This window comes from Corvus hawaiiensis, chromosome 5 (genome assembly GCF_020740725.1).
Source record: "Corvus hawaiiensis isolate bCorHaw1 chromosome 5, bCorHaw1.pri.cur, whole genome shotgun sequence".
Classification (NCBI taxonomy): domain Eukaryota; kingdom Metazoa; phylum Chordata; class Aves; order Passeriformes; family Corvidae; genus Corvus; species Corvus hawaiiensis.
In genome coordinates this window covers 50908470-50928423 of record NC_063217.1, presented here as the reverse complement: position 1 = coordinate 50928423, position 19954 = coordinate 50908470, and the positions used below count along the sequence as shown (strand labels likewise).

General features: G+C 39.6%; 1 protein-coding gene across 11 annotated transcripts; it reads right to left on the bottom strand.

Moving 5' to 3' along the window:
* Positions 1-1081: 1081 nt before the first annotated feature.
* On the bottom strand, positions 1082-18618 carry TMEM144 (transmembrane protein 144). Of its 11 annotated transcripts, none has more exons than XM_048304996.1 (13): positions 18346-18411; positions 16014-16096; positions 14710-14906; positions 13426-13548; positions 12333-12432; positions 11650-11730; positions 9561-9642; positions 8766-8839; positions 7745-7863; positions 6336-6455; positions 5760-5857; positions 3766-3819; positions 1082-2867 (listed from the first exon to the last, which is right to left on the bottom strand). In XM_048304996.1, exons 3-13 carry the CDS (start codon positions 14846-14848, stop codon positions 2784-2786), a joined length of 1074 nt encoding a protein of 357 aa, XP_048160953.1. In that variant the 5' UTR covers positions 14849-14906; positions 16014-16096; positions 18346-18411; the 3' UTR covers positions 1082-2783. The 11 variants fall into 11 exon arrangements, 10 of the variants coding, with proteins under 10 accessions (XP_048160953.1, XP_048160955.1, XP_048160952.1 ...); XM_048304998.1 differs by lacking the exon at positions 18346-18411 and adding an exon at positions 18279-18297; XM_048304995.1 differs by lacking the exon at positions 18346-18411 and adding an exon at positions 17665-17753.
* Between the last annotated feature and the right edge of the window lie 1336 nt (positions 18619-19954).

The window sequence follows — 19954 nt, the reverse complement described above, 5'->3', positions numbered from 1 at the left end:
CATCTGTGTTTTGTCTAAAGTAAAGAATTCTGTGAAAAGGCAACACTGCTGCAGTAAGAACTGTGTTTAAGGTCTCTGCTGCAGCTTTTTAATGTTTAAGGCACCTAGCAAATATTTCTACTAAAAGTTAAAAATCTATATTTCTATTTCACTTTAGTGTGACTTCATGTATCTCAGCTTGTCCAAAGGTTTTAATTCAACCCCTGTGCTTTGGCTTCCCTCTGGGCCCGAGTCCAGAGAAGCTTTCACTCCAACACACAGACTAGTGAGGAGTATGCGCCTCACTGACGAGAGTGTACTTGCAGACTTTAGCCAAACGTGACAGGTGATCTAACAGGTGGTGGTAAACTAAACAGATGATCCTGCCTGAGCAGCTGCATTGGTGCATCAAAGTGCACTAGTGCTGCAACCACACCACCTTTAGAAATATCGTACTGCATTTTTAATATTTTAGCACAATAGTGAGTTAAAAGTTTAGTATTTTTGTCAGTACCTGTGTGGAAATAAGAGATAATTTGCCCCTATTCAGCAATGACACTGTAAACAGAAATGAACAGCACCCTTGTTCTTTCAGTCATAAACAGATCATGGCCACTGTCAACATAACTGTGAACAGGGACACTGGAATAAAAACTCACGGGGAAGAACTGCCATATTAAAGCATATCTGTAAATCTGAGGAGCCTGAGGATATTGCGTTTTGGTTTTGCCAATTCCTTGTCTATCACCAACTTTCTGGCACAGACTATATTCCTGGAATATTTAAGATGGGAACCCTTAAGACTGTGATCTTTAAGAAATTAAACAGAAACAAGGAAATTAATAAATGTCCAAATTAATTCAAGTTATTTCAGAAACACAGTGAATAGATTACTTTTCCTTGCCTGAGTCAATAGAATAGTGGCTAGGTAAGTAACAGTCAAGCATCTGTCAAGGAGAAATTGTGCCTGACCTGGGTACTGGACAGAAAAAATTCCCAGTTTTCTCTCCAGTATCAGGTATAGGGTGGAGCACATCATGTACCTTGATTTGAACAGTTCCATCACACGTTATGTAAAAGCTCCGAGAACACAGTCTAAATAAAAGCACAGTAGGATACAGGAAAATTGTATTCAAAGGTTAATCAACCGTTCCCTGAAAAGTAAGCAGTATTAGATACCAAAATGCAAGTAAAGGCTAGTATCACACAGCATTTTCATTAATTATTTACAGCAATTAGAGAGTACATTTATTAAATTTGCAGACGACATCTGGCTGAAAAATGCTGCCACCTTGTTGGAGGACAGGGTTAACATAGAGACCAAAACCAGAAAAATGCCTTAGAGGGGAAAAACCTCTCCGACACCAAGTTCTGACACCCAGGTAGGAATAAACAACACAAGATGGGAAAAAGCAGGTTGAGTAACAGTTCTAAGATCAAATCTGGTGAAGAGCAGACAAAGAAAGGTGGAAGGGAGAAAGGAGAAACTATGGTTGCAATTTGAACATGTTAACAATATCAAGCCATGATGGCAAAAAGCTGTGATGTGTAACTGTGAGCAGAGCTTGCAAACTGGAAGGGGATCCTTCCAATAATCTTAGTGCTGCACTTCTTGGTTTCTGAAAGACTGCAGCCTGACTGCCATGTCAGATGTAGTCCACTTAGTGAGAGACCAGCATGGAGAATGCTTCAGGGAAACCTCATTGCAGCCTTCCAGAAGCTTAAAGTGGTACATAAAAAGGAGGGAGAAGGACTTTTTATACAGGCAGACAGTGACAAGGCAAGGGGCAATGGTTTTGCACTGAAAGAGGTTGGGTTTAGATTAGATTTTGGAATGAAATTCTTTACTCAGATGATGGTGAAAGATTGGAATAGCCTGTCCAGAGAAGCTGCCAATGCCTCATCTCCGGAAGCGTTCAAGGTCAGGTAGGATGGGGCCCTGAGCAACCTGGCCTAATGAATTGCATCCCTGTCCTTGGCAGAGGGGTTGGACATAGATGATCTTTAAGGTCCCTTGCAGCCAAACCGTTCTATTATCAGGAAAGATAAAGAGAAATTACAAGCAAGTTACAAGCAAGGGAAGACTGCAGGAGCTGGAGTTGTCTAATCTACTGAAGAAAAGGCTACGGGGAGATTCAGACAACATGCTCTGCATATATAAAGGTTAGCTGCCACAAGTAGGAAAACAGTGTTGGTGGTAGTTATGGAAAACATTGTGAAACAAAAGTAATTTATTTTCCAGCACCCTTTTAACTCTATTTCCTTCACAAGTCTGAAGTGACTGGAAGATAACATTTTTATGCAAAGTAATGATTTTAAAGAATAATGCTTCTAAATAAAAGAAAAGCTTTGTTACCTTCATGTGTATCAGTTTCATAAGCAATATTTCAAGACATATCTTATATTTGCCAGTAAGACAAAATGTTTTAATAAATCAGCTTGCAAACACATACAGTATTACAGACTAAGAACGAAAATCACTATCCACCATCACAACAGTAAACTGCAATTTATGATGACATGAAGTTTAGCACCTGAATGAAAAAAACTAATAATTAGTAACAATAAAATCATTTAGCTTTGATTAATAAAGTCCTTTGATTTTCTTACTATTCCATGAAACGCAGAAACAAACATTCCCATATTTTCTTTCATGCCAAATGTTTTCATTTTCCACTTGTCTATAGCAAGTTAGGGTAAATGTTGGACATACATTTGGAAAAATATTATGTATTATGACCTACCAACATTGTCTTTCTATTTGTGTTAAACATTAGCACCATCTACTGGTCCAGAAGGTCCTTTCAGACTTTAGAAAAAGCTGTCGAAAGTGAACCACCCAAAATGATGCAAAATGATACTGACAGTAACACGTAGTTTTTCAGTCCCTGTATAGGCAACAGAAGACAAAAATGAAAATATCATCTTGTCATTATTGATACCACTTTAAAAAAAAGTAAAACAAAGTACTAGGTTTCATTTAGGCAGAGATTACTCTAAAATGTATGAAAAGAATGAAAGGCTTAGAGGGTTAGAAAGATTTGGATAACGAACATGATGATCTTCTACTGTGGTGCAACACTAATCTGTAGTATGAGACACAGAACTTCTAGTTCTAGATCCAAGGATGCCTGACACACAGTCACCAAAAATACTGGGAAAGATCGTCTCTAATAGCAAGTTAGGTACCTCTGGATCCTGGACAGATTGGCAAAGAGAACCTGGTATTACGCTGCTAGCATTCAGTTCTTCAGATTCCACTAGACAACTAACTTCTGCCCTATAAAATCCAGTAAATTAGCTTGTTGTAGACAATCACTGCTGTATCAGTTTAGGATCTTTACATTACACTGTAATTACAAAGGCAAATTAACCTCTGTTGGATTTTTGCATCCTTTGTTGAACCTGACCCTAAAAATGTAATCTACTTGTTGATGTGATTACTGGGACAACTGCTCATTCCCCTGCCTCCACTGAAAGAACTGGCTCAAATGAAAACTGTTTTCAGGCTGTGCCTGGCGTCCTGCCTCCTGGCTGTGCTACAGTCTTCATCTACATCCACTGCTCCTCAATACAGTTATGGAACTAAAATCTTAATTCCTGTAAAAATTGTTCGCAGTTCTTCATGTTTCTTGGAAAATTTTAAATTGCATGATATCACTTTCAGTTTCATAATGCAATACTTGCAAGGAGGAGAAATCTGAGATACAGCTGTATACCAAGTCATGCTGTTTCTAGAGCTAGAGACAAGCAAGAGATATTAGGTAAGAGACCTAATAACATTACCTTGATTTCCTTAAATACAAGGACTCCCCACATTGCAGCAACAAGGCCAGGACCCTAAAGAATAACATTAATTTGTACATTACACAACTTCATTAAAATTCACTCCTTCTCATTACTGCTCTCAGGATGGTTGAATTTTGTCTGGATAACACATTTAGGTCTTTCCATTCAGTATAAGTAAAGCACTCATGACAAAAGCATAAGCATCAGTGAAATATTTACTAAGTAAGATACAATAAAATCTTCAGGAAGGGCTAAAGAGTCAAGAAACTGCTTTTTTTTTTTTTTTTTTTTTTTTCAGTAGGCACAACTTCTTTCTAAATTACACTGTGGAGTCTGCTCCAGCTGTTACATGTTCTTTCAGTAGACTCCAAATGACATGCCTTACTTTAGTCCAAATTAGAGTGCACAATGTTTCCTAACATTTCCTTTATTAGCATGACTAACTAGTTGGACAAAGTTTGATTTTATCACTCAGTATGATATCAAGAGACTGGAACACAGATGTATTTCCTGTATAGCTGGCATCTGGACAAAGCACAGAGCCAGCCAGGGAGACAGGTCAGGGAAACTCCTGATTATCTGTGATGTTGTTGTACAGGTTTCCTGGCTAACAGGAAACAGTGATACACAACAGCAACTTCCAGGCACTCTTGAAAATACAGTTTTTCCCCTGAGGGAGCAATGATCTGAATTTTCATCTCTGATGAGAAAATATCTGAGTATGAAACAAAAACTGGCTCTGTGAATGCTTCCCATTAGAGCTGTTCTGAGAAACACTTGACAGATGTTTGGCCAGTGACCTCCCTCTCTTCATCCTCACTGCAGCTGATGGGACACAGATATAGACAGGAAAAAGTGTCTCATGCTGAATATATGTGTGGGTGCTGTTTCCTAGTAACATTGCCAACTATTATTTGAGGGGTTATTTCACTTTCTAGATAATGTGCGCTGAGAGAGGAATGCACTTTTAAAAGTGAAACAAAGTGTTAAAGGGAAGTGATGAATACCTCTCCGAAAATTTTCTCCACAGTGAAATAAAGCAGCAGTTCTGAACCTGCAGTCCAGACAGGCAGTTTCTCATCACTGCTGTCCTTACATTTTTCCTTTTGTTATTTTATATCCTTGCCCTTTAGGCATACCAATAACTAAGTTACTAAAGCAGCTTTCCATTAATCCTTCCATTTCTAATTAGAATGATCCCAAGTTTTGTTGTTTTTTTTTTTTTTTTTTTTGATGGCATACTGCGGAGTTTATTTTGACTTGCTGCATCTTGAGGCAAAGCTTAATCCCTATTAAAGTTGTTTCATTAGTTTGCTTCCAAAATACAGCTGTTAAGCAAAACTTTGGTTTTAATATTTATTAACTCTCATTTGCCACCTTTGCGTCACCAATTAGTACAGTGTCAAGAGAGTAAATGCAAAGCTTACTTTTACCTAGTGATTGGAATTTATGCTTTAAAGGTACATCATGAACAGCAATAACACAGAGACAGAACAGGCCAACCTATCTTCCACACATTTGCATAAGAACATTATTTTCAGTAGTGCATAATCTGTTCTGTTTGTTCAAGAAATGTAAAAAGAAAAAAATCCTGACTTAATTAAGCAAAACAACTACTAGGGGATAAAATTCACAAATTCAAAAACATCCAGACTAAAATATACTGCCTGGGATGAAAACATAAAATAATTCTTCTTTTAATCACTTCAATTAAATAGTTAATATTGATATAATTCCATTTACAAAGCTTTGGCTTTTACATAACCTAAAGACTCACACTCTCAATTCTTCTGGTTTTTCTTATGCTTGACATTGACCAAGATGGTGCTTGTCACAGTCACTCATGTTCCTAAAAATCCAAAGACTATCACAGACAAGCAGAGGAGACACTGTATACTCTTGACTAAAAATGCTCTAGACCCATCATAATTTCAACTCAATTCCAAAAAACACTTTTAATTCTAGTTAGAAATTTTACTTTATATACTTACTGCAGTAATTATTGGAAAGCTGACGACAGCACTAAGATAGTGATTGGCCAGGAACCAGCAGCAATTGGCTATTGCCCAAAGCACACCAGAAATAAACCCTAGAAAAATAAATCCCAATCAAAAACATGCACAGCAAGGTCCAGGCAGCAATTTGTGGAAGTTTTACACTTATAGCATAATACAGAAATTGTATCTATGTATTTTAGTATGTTAACTACTTTAACAAGCTGGCTCTGGCAATCTAAATCAATGCTCAATGGATGAAAATCAGGTACTCCAACTGAAGTAGCAAATTAATTAAAGTTCACAATTTTCTGGGCAACATGTTCTCCACTCTGGCAGTTAGTTTTTGAAAATCTGCAATGTCATTTTGTTCTAGTTTCAGAATAGAACAAAAATTATCACTGTCTCCCAACCTTAATTAATTAACCTAATAGAAGTGCCCCTTCAAAAGAGACAAAAAGTCAAATGAAGATACTTGAAAGGTGAACTACAATTCCAACACACAACTTGAACTAATCACTGCAAAATGGTCCAAAGAAGTAACTGAAATGAGCTACTAATTTAAAAACATACCTGGCAATATGGCTTGGGGATAAACATAAGGTTTATTTTTTTTGACTGCACAGTAGATCAAAAAGTAGATGGTACTTGTAAGAAATATTCCACTGAAGTGTGCAAAAACATAATCTAAATCTGAAAGAGAAATTATAAAATGATGTTAGCAAAAATACCAGTTATTAATCTTAACAAAATTATTTTCACTGATAGCATTCATATGGACAAAAATGCATAAAGGTGCTACTCCTAAGAATTCAAATTCAAATCTCATTGTGTCTAACTCAGTTGCCAGTTTAACTGTGGATGGATACAATCAGTAACACCTATTAAACATGAATTAAATTCTGTGTTGACTCCACCATTTAGTACAGGCTTCTAAGCATTTCTATGAGTTGTTATTTTTAGAACTCTATTACATTACTCAATTAATTTAATAAAAACTTTAGAAAATCCTCAGCTGAGGCTACAAAACTGGGGTGGGGATTTTACATAATTACGACCTCTCTTGACCATCTACAATTATGTTCTTGTATTCCTGTATCCTTGTTTTGTTCTTTACATTTATAGGCAAGACAACTGCACAGACTATGTAAGCAAAACATGGCTCAGTTTTGCCCTTTTTTGATCTTGAAGGATGTATCGTAATTTTGATCACTGTAATTATGAATAATAAATCCTTTATGGACTTTGTATGGGCTGAAGAGAGTATTTCCAACATGGTAAAGCAGAAGCATGCAGCAAAGTGATCCTTGTCTCCTTGGAGCTGTAAATTCTCAACAGGAAAGGCAGCTATGGTAATGACAACATCTGTTTTGCCTGGCTGGGGAATATATACATTGCAGTATTCAAGAGAAATTGTATATGACAATGGCAACATTATGTGTTCTCAGCAGTACTTTGCTCTTAAGCAGCTGCAGGCATTACCTGACAAGGTATAACCTAAACCTTAAGGAAAACATTTCTGGGGGAATGTAGTTTGAAATTGGCAATTAGGCTTATGTTAAACAGGTTCAATTTAAAAAACGACATGGTTTTAATTACTTATATTGTCATATATCTGTTCTCCTCATCAGTTATGACCAATATTCTCTTCCTTTATTGCTGTTGGAAATTGGCAAGCTCGTGCCCTTGTTTAACTCCTTCTCCACTCACACAAACTCTGTATTTTGGGAGTGCTAATATTTAATGCCTTCAGAAACATACCTGTGAGTTACGTATGGTAGTCTTTGGGATGTTTCTCAAGTCTTTTTAATGGTGTAATTCACCTCTAACAAAAAAGGAGTGCTAGGGCTATCATTATGACAACATCTAAAGTAGTACAGAACTGATAAATTGTCATGGTTTATTTTCAGGCATATCAAGGTTTTCACCCTCTGCCTTTAAAAAACGATGAAATAAAGTAGAAGTAGTCTATTAGCCTTTACCAAACTGACTTGCTCCTGTGTATATAGTTTCATTTCTTCTTCCATGATCCTTGATGTAAAGTACTGGTATAAAACTGGAACCGTAGAGTATTCCAGCTACTACAGCCAGGCTACAGCCTCTTTAAAAAGAATAAAAATTGGAGAAAACAGCCTAGCATGAATTAAAGAAGTAGACAACACATGTAAGCCCAGTACTGCAGGTAAAAACTGTATATCATAAAAAAATTGCTAGCTATAAAAATAATACATTTTAGCACATTTAAATTTTCTAGTAGAGAAATGGTCCACTTAATTTCACTGCACTTTGTGGCCAAGCAACACAGACAATTCCTGCACCAAAAGCCAGCAATCTAGATTAATGACATGGGAAATTAACTAGGATTTCCTAAAAGCAAAGCTAGGGGACAACAAACAAAAATTCAATTTAACATGCTTCCACCCTCACCTTTGCTGTTGCAATCTACATAATCTTTATAACTTCCCAGGTTCATTGCCTCTTCAGTTCCCTACTCCATCTCCAGATTGCTGTGCTCTTGGTAGGCTCCACTCCCCACACCATCTCCTTGCTTCAGCTTTGGAGCACTTCTACTGTCTCCTTACCATACTGCCAGGCCTTCTCCAGATGTGTTCACTTGGAAACCACACCTGGAAGCATGTCATTAGCACAGGCTTCTTCTATGCTGGAGTGCTAATCAACCAGCTGATAAAACCCAGCTCTGTAATTACTGAGCTGATACTGTTATTTACTTTGCCAAATGGTATTTTTTCACAGGAGTACCTGATACCTAATTGGTAAGGTGAGACACACTCAATGTTGAAATAATCCAGCCAATGAAATAATCTAAATAACTGTGCAACTATTCATATATAGATTTGCACGCTACACTACTATGTAAAAACCTGTTATTTATTAGTGTGTGACTTTGCTAGGAAACCACAGGACAAATTCTTCTCTAACACTGTTTAACTACTTTCTCTGGCTACTTGCTCTGTACCAGTAAAAAAACTGTTAGCAACTTACATGAGTCTCTTTTTTACTGGAGAAAGTTTGTTCACCCATGAGTCTTCAGTGGTATCTTCAGAATCATTAATAGACTGCAAAAAACCAAGAGTTTTCATGCAAGTTTAGTTTAGTTTGATTTCTTAAAATGTGCAATCAAATTGTCTTCTGTGCTTTAGTCTTGTAGACTGGTTCCTCTAGTGAGTATTGAGCACAGCTAGAAAACTCTCAGGGCTCTCTGTTCAGGTAGCCACTGAGCATGACCTCTAACAGTAAGGTACAATGGTAGGAGGAGCCTGTGGTTCTCCAGCTGTCTTTGCATACTCTGCTACTGCCTCCCAAAGGAGTGACAGCCAATCTGGTACCCCTCACTGGCCTCCAACCTGTGCCACAGCTGATGATGACAGTCAGCAACTCTTGACAGTCTCCTGGCTCAGCAACTGGGCAAAAATCCAGCCTTTCACCTAAGCACCTTCACAGCTTTATAGCTAACGTTTAATTGAAATTGCTTCCTCTTCCCACATACTCTCTGAAAGTAATACTCTTTGTCTTTTATGTAATCTCCATCATAATGAAAATGGACTTTCTAAGCCATCTAAAACTGACAAACAAGAAAGAACACTTGGGAATACCTCTTCTGTTGCTAATATTCAAAGTGATATCAAAGATCCACAGATTAAGATACAATCAATATGTATTTATGTTGTTTTATGTAGTCTACCATAAATCTACCAAACCTGACTAACAAACACATTTTTTGTTTTAAAATGGATATGTACTTTCACTGCTGTAAAGTAACAACTGCAGAGTACTTACACTTTCTCTCAGTAAAGGTGTGCTTTCTAATGAAGCTGAAGAACTCTGGACTTCAGTTTTTATAAAAAGAAATATGACAGCACTCAGAAGAGAAAAATACACCAAATAAATACCATGTCAGTTCATAAGGACATAACATTTAGTGTCCAGAGACAAAAGTTTTATCTGGAGGCATATTCCTTTGTTTTCATTATAACCCTAGAGTCAGTTCAGTATATTTAAAAAATGCAATTGCTTTAAGTTATATATATATATATATATACGTAATCGTAATAAGTTATGAAAGATATAAATATAATAATTTTAAGTTAATAATTTAACTTAGCTAACAGACAACCTAAGTGAAAATAAGGAAATAAATCAGTTTTTGTATCACTTTATAGATCTCTCTTCTCATGTAATGTGATTGAAACACCTTCTTTTAACAGCATGTAGTTACAAACACATTAACAATAAATGCTGTAGCTAACAGTGCCATTTCATATTAAATCACACATAAATGGAACACATGCTTGAAAATTCTATAAGGAACAGCTCAAACCTGCACAGAATTGCCTCTATGCTCACGGAAAAATGTTAATTTTTACCCTTCTATCATACGTGAGGGATGGAATACTGCTGCTACAGGGCCTTGTGAGCATGCAGAAAGAGAAGGGATATTGCTCAGTGCCGCTCAGTGCATTAAGTGAATAAAACGGAGAAGAAAGGGTAATATTGCTACTCTTAATCCTGCCTACAGGAGATCAGGTAAATACCTGCAATCAGAACTAGAAGGATCTGTTTTTTACTTTTATGAAAAACATTTTAATGATCTAGGAATTTCTTCCTCTAACTGTAAATGTTTCCATTTGAAGAAGGATTAATCTCTTACTGACAGAGTAAGCATAGGTATAAAAGGATGTCAGCTTCCTCCAGAGGAAACATACAGATTCCACACAGGAGGTGAAAATGAAAAGCCTGCTTCTGAGCTTCACAGAGCAACATGCACAGCCTTTATGCAGTTTGCCAGGAACACGTTTGGTCACAATCTTTTTCCCTGTTGGTCACTCCTCCATGATATCTCAGAAACAGGAAGTAGGTGATGAGCTGCATGAATTTATCAGGCAGGAATAGCAGTACTGCTTCTATTTTCTCAGTACCTCCCAAACTAATGTGCCACGTATAACGGGAACGGGTACAAAGCTGCAGACTCTTAGGAAAGAAGAAAAGCAGAACCAAAAATCATGACTCTAAGGCAGCAGCTCTCTCCTACCAATCAGAAACAGCTTCACTATCTTCATGTTCCTCCTTTTCTGAAAGGCATTATCTTCATAACCTCCTTTTCTGAAAGGCACTTCATGTATCTTCTGTCAGCACACTTACAGTAAAGCCCCTAGGATTTAGGGCCATCTTCCCAGCCACCCAGTTGGAAAGCAAGAACACTGCTACATAACCAAAGATCCTCTTTCCTCTGTGTTAGGACCAAAATGTTTGCACTTGTACAAATAAAAACCAAGCAAAAAGAAAGAATAAAGTCCTTCCAAAGACTGTGAAGGAAGACACTGTGTGGGAACTTGAAGTGTGACCTAAGACTTACAAGACATGGAGCTATTACAGACAGGAAAACATGCAAAGCCTCTGGCCTCTCATGGACCCCAAAGTATCAGGGAAGGAGTTCTGTGGCATCTTCTATAGTTATGAGATCAAGATTTGTACCTCTGACTGAGGGAAATGACATCAGAAATCTGAGGTTTTCTCAACAAGATTCTTCTAGTCAGTCCGTCCTCTCACAGCACTTGGGGGAAGTGAACCATTTGAATAACCTAGCTAGGGAGGTAATCCGTACATCTCTGCTTTGCCTTGAACATGCCTACCAGCATAAAAATATATTTCTGTGTTTATGGATAACCATTTCATCCCTGTACGGGATAACATGTCTGCTTCTACATGAACACTGACCAGCTAGCTGTGGATAGCTCATGAATTTCATAGTAAATTGATTTGCCAAAAATTCTCCAATATATTCATTCTCTTGTTAAATCATCCTGGTGGTTGGTTATTAAATATATATTTTACATAACAGAAATGCATTATAAGGATCAATTTCTACCTTATAAGTGAAAGTCCAGCTCCAACATAATTTAAGATTGGTCTTGATACCTCTTCCGGGTCAATTCCAAACCAACCAAACCTGGAACATTTAACCAGTTTCACTTAGTTGCACAGACTTTATACAAGTAGTTAAATTATAACCTAGCCTTGGAAGTCTTGACTCATGTAAATAATTCTGCTTAAGTATATATATTTTCAGTATTAGATCAGTGCTTCAGTTGGCTTGCAAAAAGCTATGTCTACTTTACAAAAACAATTAATTTAACGTGTGTTGTTTTTTAATATGTATATTTAAAAACTGAAGTTAAATTATTTTATCAGATCACATTGCAGAAGAAAAAAAAACAAATATGTACTAATTTTACATTAAGAAATACATTATTTATCGACTCAATAACATCACTGGGCATTCTTCTTTCTATTAAAACAGAGGAAATACAAAAAGCTAAAATAGTTAACTTGCGTACTCTCCACTGAGAAGGAGAAAGTTTTAATACATAAGATAAATCTTCTTTAATGGTAGACTTGGCAGTGTTACGTTAATGGCTGGAGTTGATGATCTTAAAGGTCTTTTCCAAACTGAATGACTCTATGATTCTACAGGTGAGTTTTCACTGCAGTTATTAATGAAGAATTGGTAACATTAGTTATGTAATGACTTAAGATTTAAAACCTACTTACCTTGAACTTGCCCAACCTGTCAGCAAATTAAAAGAAGCCCATATCAAAAGACCAAGAGCTAAGCCAATAGTTTTAATAATAGTGACAACTGTAACATTGCCTGAAATACAAAAACCAAAACTGAAATCAGTTAAAAAATAGAATGTGATCTTGTCTATATTTGATTTAGATTCTGTACCTGGTCAGAAGGCAAAGAAATTTAGGAAGCTACAAGGTGATAAGAAACAGGGATTTTAAAAAAATAAATACACTGAACATAGACTTTTCCTCCATCTAATTTTAAACATTATTTTTGGTGTGAATTTGCCTCTTACAAAATAAGCATAATAAACCAGTATTTACTATAAGGGTACAGTTCCATTAACAGTGAGACATTAAAGAACTGCATAACTACTTGTACCAGTTTGGCCAAATTTAGAAATATATCCTCTGAAAGAAGGCAGGTCACCTCCCTCCCCCACCAGGTTTGGGAAAAAATAAATTTTCCTCAAAGGAAAGTGAAAGAGATAAAAACTATTTGTTTAACAAACACACAGGAAAAGGAAAATAATGCTAAATAATAAAATCTTTCGCTGTGGAGAAAAAACCTGGGAAAGTGTTAGAGACCTCCCTTTGGTCTCCTCAGAGCTGGGGCTTGGCCCAGGGCCAGGCCGTCTGCGCTCAGTGTAAAGTCCTCCTGATGTGCTCTGATATTGAGCAGTCCAGTAGAAAAGGAGAAAATCCGAAATTCCAGGGAAGGAAAAAAGTTCAACTCTCAGTCTCTCTCTGGAGAAAAAGAAACTGAACTACTGGCCAAAAGCTAATGGGCAACCGCAAGCCAGGTGCCTCCTCCCTCCCCTGCCACAGCTGGAAAGAAAAGTCCCTATCTCTGTGTGACCTTGAACAAACTGCAAACTGCTTTGAAAAAGTTTTGCTCAGTTTTTCCTTCCCCCTCTCAGGCTCAGTTCAAAGGCATAAAAATGCATATAAATTAATTCCTGGGCATAGGGCAGCGATATGGGATACACATCATAAAGTCACCCCAGGACACTACTAAATAACTACTATCTTATATATGGAAAAGTTTCAAGAATTGGAATCTCTTATTCCTTACCTGTAGCCCACACAAAACCTCCAACCATAGCCAGAGGCCAAAACCGGGGGCAATTCTGGATCAAATTGACCACTAAAGAAACAATCCATATGGAGGCACAGAGAATCCACTGGAAGAACATGCCTGTGGAAAAATCAAAGGCACACAACAGAGAATTTGTAGAATACCGCATGTATGAATCTCTTACCAGAATATGTTTACCTTACATACAGTAGTACAGAAAAAAAATCAAAAAGGTGGCCACCTCCTTTGTGAATTTCAGGGAACCACATTACAATTTATTCAAAGGATGTATTTGTAGGGTGGCTTATAATTTGGTCAGTCTTTTCCTTACCATGCATTCCTCCCACAGAGCTGCAAAAGACACTTTGCTACACAAAGTTTACACAAGCTCTGATTCTTAAACACATGAAAATTTTGATGGACTTCTGACAAAGATGACATTCAGTTGCTGCAAACTTCTCCCACCACCCCAGTAGCTGCTAACACAGATGCATGCACAGGATGAAACTTCTTCAAAGCTGAAGCTTTTCCACCAATCCTGGACACTGAGGATGGGCAGTGACAGATCTCTTCTACCTCTGTAGATTCCTGAAAGGTCAGTTAGGCAGACTAGTTAACTTTATGCCAGCTGTGCTAGACTTTCCCTTGAAAGCCTAAGTTTGTCTTGTTAGGGTCATATTTGGCACAAAGAGCAGAGGTTATATCCAGACTGCAATGCAGGTACTATACTGCAATAACATAATGGCAGATTTATTCATCTAGGGATCTGGTAATTGGGTTATGCTTCACGTAAACATGGAAATCGAACACAAACCTAGTAAAGTGATAATATTCCAAGTAGGAAATAGGAATAATTGTTTCCTCTTACCAAGTCACCATATAAAATTATTAGACTTTCAGTTTTTGTTTTTATGTTAGGGTCGCAATTGAAAGGCAATGCTGCAAAGTCCAACAAATTCTACCTTATTTATAAAAACACCGTATGTATCCGAGAATCCCCACAAGGGTAGAACAAAGGACATTTCACTTTCCATTGTGGAATTCTCATGAAATGTACATCATCACTGTCGACGTGCACAACATATAAAAAGGCTCTTCAAAGATATGCCACATCCTGAAGCTCTATTATTGCTTTATACCCTAACAACAGCAGACAAAACTAAACACACTCTCTGGATTAAGGCTGTGATGACAGCCTTGAAACTCTAGTAATTTGCTGGTAAAATATTATTCCTATTAGCAAAAATAGCAAACCAAAGAAAGGAATATAATTAAGTTTACCATCACCAGTATCAAATTTCTTGACAGGCACAAAGTTTGTCCCAAACAGAAGAACAGCTACTGCAGAAGAGGTAAAGCCAATAGCTAGATCTGTTCCATTGCTGATGTTAACAGCACTGTAAGCTTTCCCGATATTCATCTTTGTTCTGAAGGTGCTTCTTTTTGTGGAGTTGTTTTGCTGCAGGTCCTTACAGAATCTGAAATCAAAGAGTGGAATTAAGTATGTGGACTATTAATAATACCAACCTAGTTCAGAAATCTGAAACTTAAAGGACCCTACTTATCGATCTCTTAAAAGCTGAAATAAACTGCAAAATGTACTGTAGAACTGCATGAAAACCTGCCATAAAACATGAATAAAGTGACTTAAGAACAGATGCATAATAATCCCCAATCAATATTGTATGTTTTGTCTGAAGACACAGAAAGTGAATGCAGAGATGCACTCAAAGGTTATGAGGACTTGAACCTGCAAGGGCTATGGGGAGAACTGATCTTTAGTGAGATGCTCTATCAGAATACTCCTTATTCCTGTAGCCAAGGCAGGGGGGTAACAATGGGGTGTGCAAAAAAACCCGGGGTTAGACAAAATCTTAATTGGCAGAAGCAGGTACAGCAGACCCATAGTCGAGCAGTCTGGAACAGGTGCAGAGATTCTATAGGTGCCACACTGGGATCAATACGGAATCATAAGGTAACCACAGGGATTGCTCTAGCTAATACAAAATATGAAGAAAGGTTCATTTTTCTGTGGGGAGCAAAGGGAGCCTCTAAAATTTCTTTGTCCATTCCACGTAAGTATAATAATAAAGGCAAAGATAGTTTTAGTCCCAGAATACCTCTGACTTTTCTGAAAGTGGGAGAGTCATCTTGAGGTTACACTCAACAGATGTGCCACACATACACTTTTGATATGAGTTATAACTTTGACAGAAAAGGTGTCTCTGAGGACAAGCACCATAACATGAACTTTGTGTACATAATCTTCATACCACACTTGAAAGACTACATATAAGAAAAGCATTTGGAAACTTAACTTCAAATGGCAACAGGATACTTAATATAGTTATAGTAATACACATGCAATCCTCTTGTCAAAGTAATGCTATTTACACTGAATCCAAAAGCATCCCAGTGCAGTTTGCCCTTTCCCATTGTAGGTGGACTAAGTACTACCTGGAGAAAAAAAGCTGAAATAGGATGGTGGAAATTTTGCCACGTCTTGTAAAAGGTGTTGTGACCACACTCTCTGCACAAGAACTGAGCTGATGAACATTCTTTCATCTTATTTTACCTAGTCTTACCTTCTTCACAGTCCTTAGGACACTGAGAACTGTATCTGCTGATCTGCTTTCATCCACAGCTTCAGCAGGGCGACCAGTGACTGCTGAAATTATTTGCATTAGCAGATGAAAAGTTTGATTCCACAACTAATATAGCAATTTAATTTCTATAATTTTCCCCTTGAAAGACGCCAATGTATTTCTAACTTGAGCATTTAAGAGAAATAGTGATGACATTTAAAAGACACATTATTACAATGGCACAGCTGCTTCCACTTATATTTTCTCCCTCACTCTTCATCCTTCCTTCCTACTTAGAGGATAAGCTTCTCCAAGAACTGTATTTAATACTCTTCTACAAAGTGTGTTTTACCCAGGACCTGTAGACACTGAGCAGTGCAAGCAATAATGCTTTGATTTCTTCAGAGACTTGACTTCACAGGATACACTAAGACATGCTGTGAACAGATTAAGACACATCAACGCTGACATCAGCTTTCTTCATTCCATCAAACTTGAATCTCTGAGTGAAAACATTTAACTCATCTAGTGGACAAGTAAGGCACAAGAGTTGGGTTTTGCCCAGAAAACCTTCCTGCTGTTAAAGGTGTAGAAATAAAGCGGATTACACTGCAGCTCCGTGACTGCTGGAATCACCACTTCTGCCTTCAAATTTAAAAGGTTGTTAGTATCTTATCTGCATAATGACTTATTTATTTAAAGTGGTTTGCCAGTCGTTTCAGTTTTGCATAGAGAAATGTTACTTTAAAAATATTTCAGTTTTGTATCTACTAAGAGAACTGTGCTGCAGGACAATGTATCTTCCAAAAATCTCTGCATTGTGCACAGTGAAGACTTTTGCACAATTGGAGAACCAGAATCCTCACCCCAAAAATGGAGAGGAAACACAGCTTCCACTTAACTAAGCAAGAGTATGCTTCATTCACACTGGTTAGAACTCGTAACTTTCCAAAGCTTGTGACACTTTCTTCCAAATTTGGCTAAATTTCAGACCCAGCTTTCAACTCCATTTCAAATCCTTCAAGAAAAAGCTTAATCAGACAAGGCCTGAAGCAACCTGCTCTAACTTTGATGACAGCACTGCTTTAAGCAGGGAGTTGAGCCAATGACCTCCAGAGGTCCCTTCCAAGCTAAATAATTTTGCTATTGTATGTCAAGAACAAATAATAAACCGGCACACAGCTTTAAGTTGACTATACTTTTTCTACATACATTCCACATCAGAGAGCTCCTGAAAGTTCACTAAAAGCCTGTTCTCTTCAATCCTATGTTATTGCCAGATGTACTTCCATATGTGCCTCCAAAGACTTAGAGGTAACAAATGCCAAACCAGAACATTTGCTGAAGCTGCTATGATCTTAAAGCATAGTGGTTGTATCTGAAACTCAAGCAGAGGCAATTGGAATTGATATTGTTATTGAAGGCTTTTTTTCCACTAAGTTGCCGTTATCGGGAAAAGCACTTCAGGGTTCCCACGCAGCAGAATACATACAATTTTGTTGTTGGATGTTGGAATTTTGTTGGCACACACAGCTCTTAGCCTACTAAGTTCACTGGTTCCCCCCACTGAGTGTTGTGGGCTGCATTTTCACGCTTCCCTCAGAAATATGACACCATTTTCTACCCACAACAAATCATGATGCTCACTTACTGCAACACCAACACATCACTGCGGTCTCTGCAGACAGGGACGAAATCAAGAGGCTTGTCTTTGAGAGCTTTCACCTCAATGGTGATCCAAATTGCTGCCAAGATTCCAAAGAACCTCTTTGCTAATTGAGTGGGTGTTTTCAAATGTTGCATGTCACACTGACTGTTTATTTGCACATTCTCCTATCATCCATTTGCCATTAAGGGTGGATACTTTCACTTTTAATTTAGGACACTGCTATCAGTCCCGAGGTGCCTCAGAGAAACGTCCCCAAAGTGATACCATAACCCTTGACGGGGCCCTTGCTCAAGAAATGTATCTTTGCTTCCCTAAGGTGAAGTCTTTGAAAAGACATTCTTCGGGCACTGTTTTCACTAAGTGCTATCACGCAACAAGGAAAACGCTCAGCTGAGAGCTCCACAAGAGCCGCTGTGGCTTCGCTGGCGCTACCGCGCCGGGGCAGGCCCGGGCTACGCGCGGGACACGGCCCGGCCCTCGGCCCCGGGCGCCGCGGCAGGGCAGCCCGGCTGCTCGGCACCGCACCCCGGGGGGATTCGCGAGACCCCGCTCCAGCCGAACGCCTTCCTTCCCACAGTGCCCTGTGCCCGGCTCACCACCGTGGCCAGTTTTAGGGCGCCCCGCTCCGCTCCGGGGCGGAAGGCGGCCGGGACAGGCCCGTACCGACAGATCCCCGGTCCCGTCCCTCCGTGCGGCCGCGCCCCCGCCGCCCGCGCCCCTCCGCGCCCGCTCCCGCCGCGCTCCTGCCGGGCCCGCGCACAGGCCCCGCAGCCGCTCACCGCGGCCTCCCGCCCGCGCCGCCCCGCGGCTCGGCCCGCCTCCAGCTGCCTGCTCTCATCCGCCTCTGCCCACTGGCCTCCTCCTTCCTCCCTGTCCGGGAGCGGGGCGGAGGCGAGTGCGGGGTCGTTTTCGACTGCCTTTCTCTCGCCGCCGTGGCAGAGGGGATGTCCCGGGGCGCTGGCTTCCCGTCTGGCGGGGAGGAATCACTAAGAGAAACCTTAAGTTAATGCGCTCATGTCGTGATAAAAGCACCTTTGCCCCTCTCGGCCGTAAGCGCGCGGATGAGACAGTTTCCTCCCCAGTGGAATTGCGGCTGTGGCCTCAACAGGCCGGTGCTGTGACCGTAACTGAAGAATCACAGAATGGTTGGAAAAGACCTTTGAGGTCTTCGAGTCCAACCTGTGAACCAACACCACCATGTCAACTAAACCATAGAGGCCACTAAGTGCCACATTCCCGTCTTAAGCACCCCCAGGAACAGTGACTCCAGCACCTGCCAGACAGTCCATCACCTGTTGTGTGCTACGTCCAGTCTTAAACACCTCCAGGGACGGTGACTCCACCATCTCCCTGGGTAGTATATTGCAATATTTTCTGTGAAGAAATTCTTCTTAATGTCCAACCTAAACCTCCCCAGCTTGAGGTTATGTCCTCTCATCCTGACCCTGGTTGCCTGGGAGAAGAGGCCGACCCCCACCTGGCTACACCCTCCTTTCAGGCAGTTGTAGAGAGTGATAAGGTTTCCCCTGAGCTTCCTCCAGGCTAAACATCCCCAGCTCCCTCAGCTGCTCCTCATAGGACTTGTGCTCCAGAAAAGGCACCCAAGTTTTGGCAACACTTGTGCAGGAACACGTAGTTCAAAGATGGGGCTGCTCTCAGAGAGGATAGCATGGCCTCCTTGCAGCTCCTCTCGCTCCTGAGGCCTCGCTGGCTGCTGGAGGCTGTCACAGGGCTGGGGGCTGAAGGCACCTGCAGGGGGGGAGGGCATCCCGGGCAAGGCAGGGACATTTTGAGGCCATGCAACAGCTGCTGGCCCTGTGGTGCGCAGCAAGGCAAGAAAAACCCCCGAGCCCAGTCAAGGCATCCAGGTTTTTTTCTTAAGCACAAAAAATATCACCTGTTGGTCTGGAAACCCCTGTGTTGTTTGGCAACCAAAATCAAGTAGGAAAAAAAAATCTTTCACATGATGTCAAGAAGAGATCTTTGCAGATTTCCCTGTAAGGATTTGATCCAGACCAGTTAAAGCACAGACTATTAGTCAGCATGTTTAGTCACAATGCAAACATTTCTCTCTGTACTCTTGAAGTACAGTTTCCAGATGGCAGCCCAAATTGATGTCCTTACAAACACAGCATGAGCCTTCTAAAGTAATGCTTCATATTTTGCAAATCAAATTTGCATCATCTGTAATAAGGGCTTACTTTGTTTCTCTAAAGAATAAGATGTCAGTAGTATGGATTTGGTAAAGCTGGGAATGCACCATTTATCAATC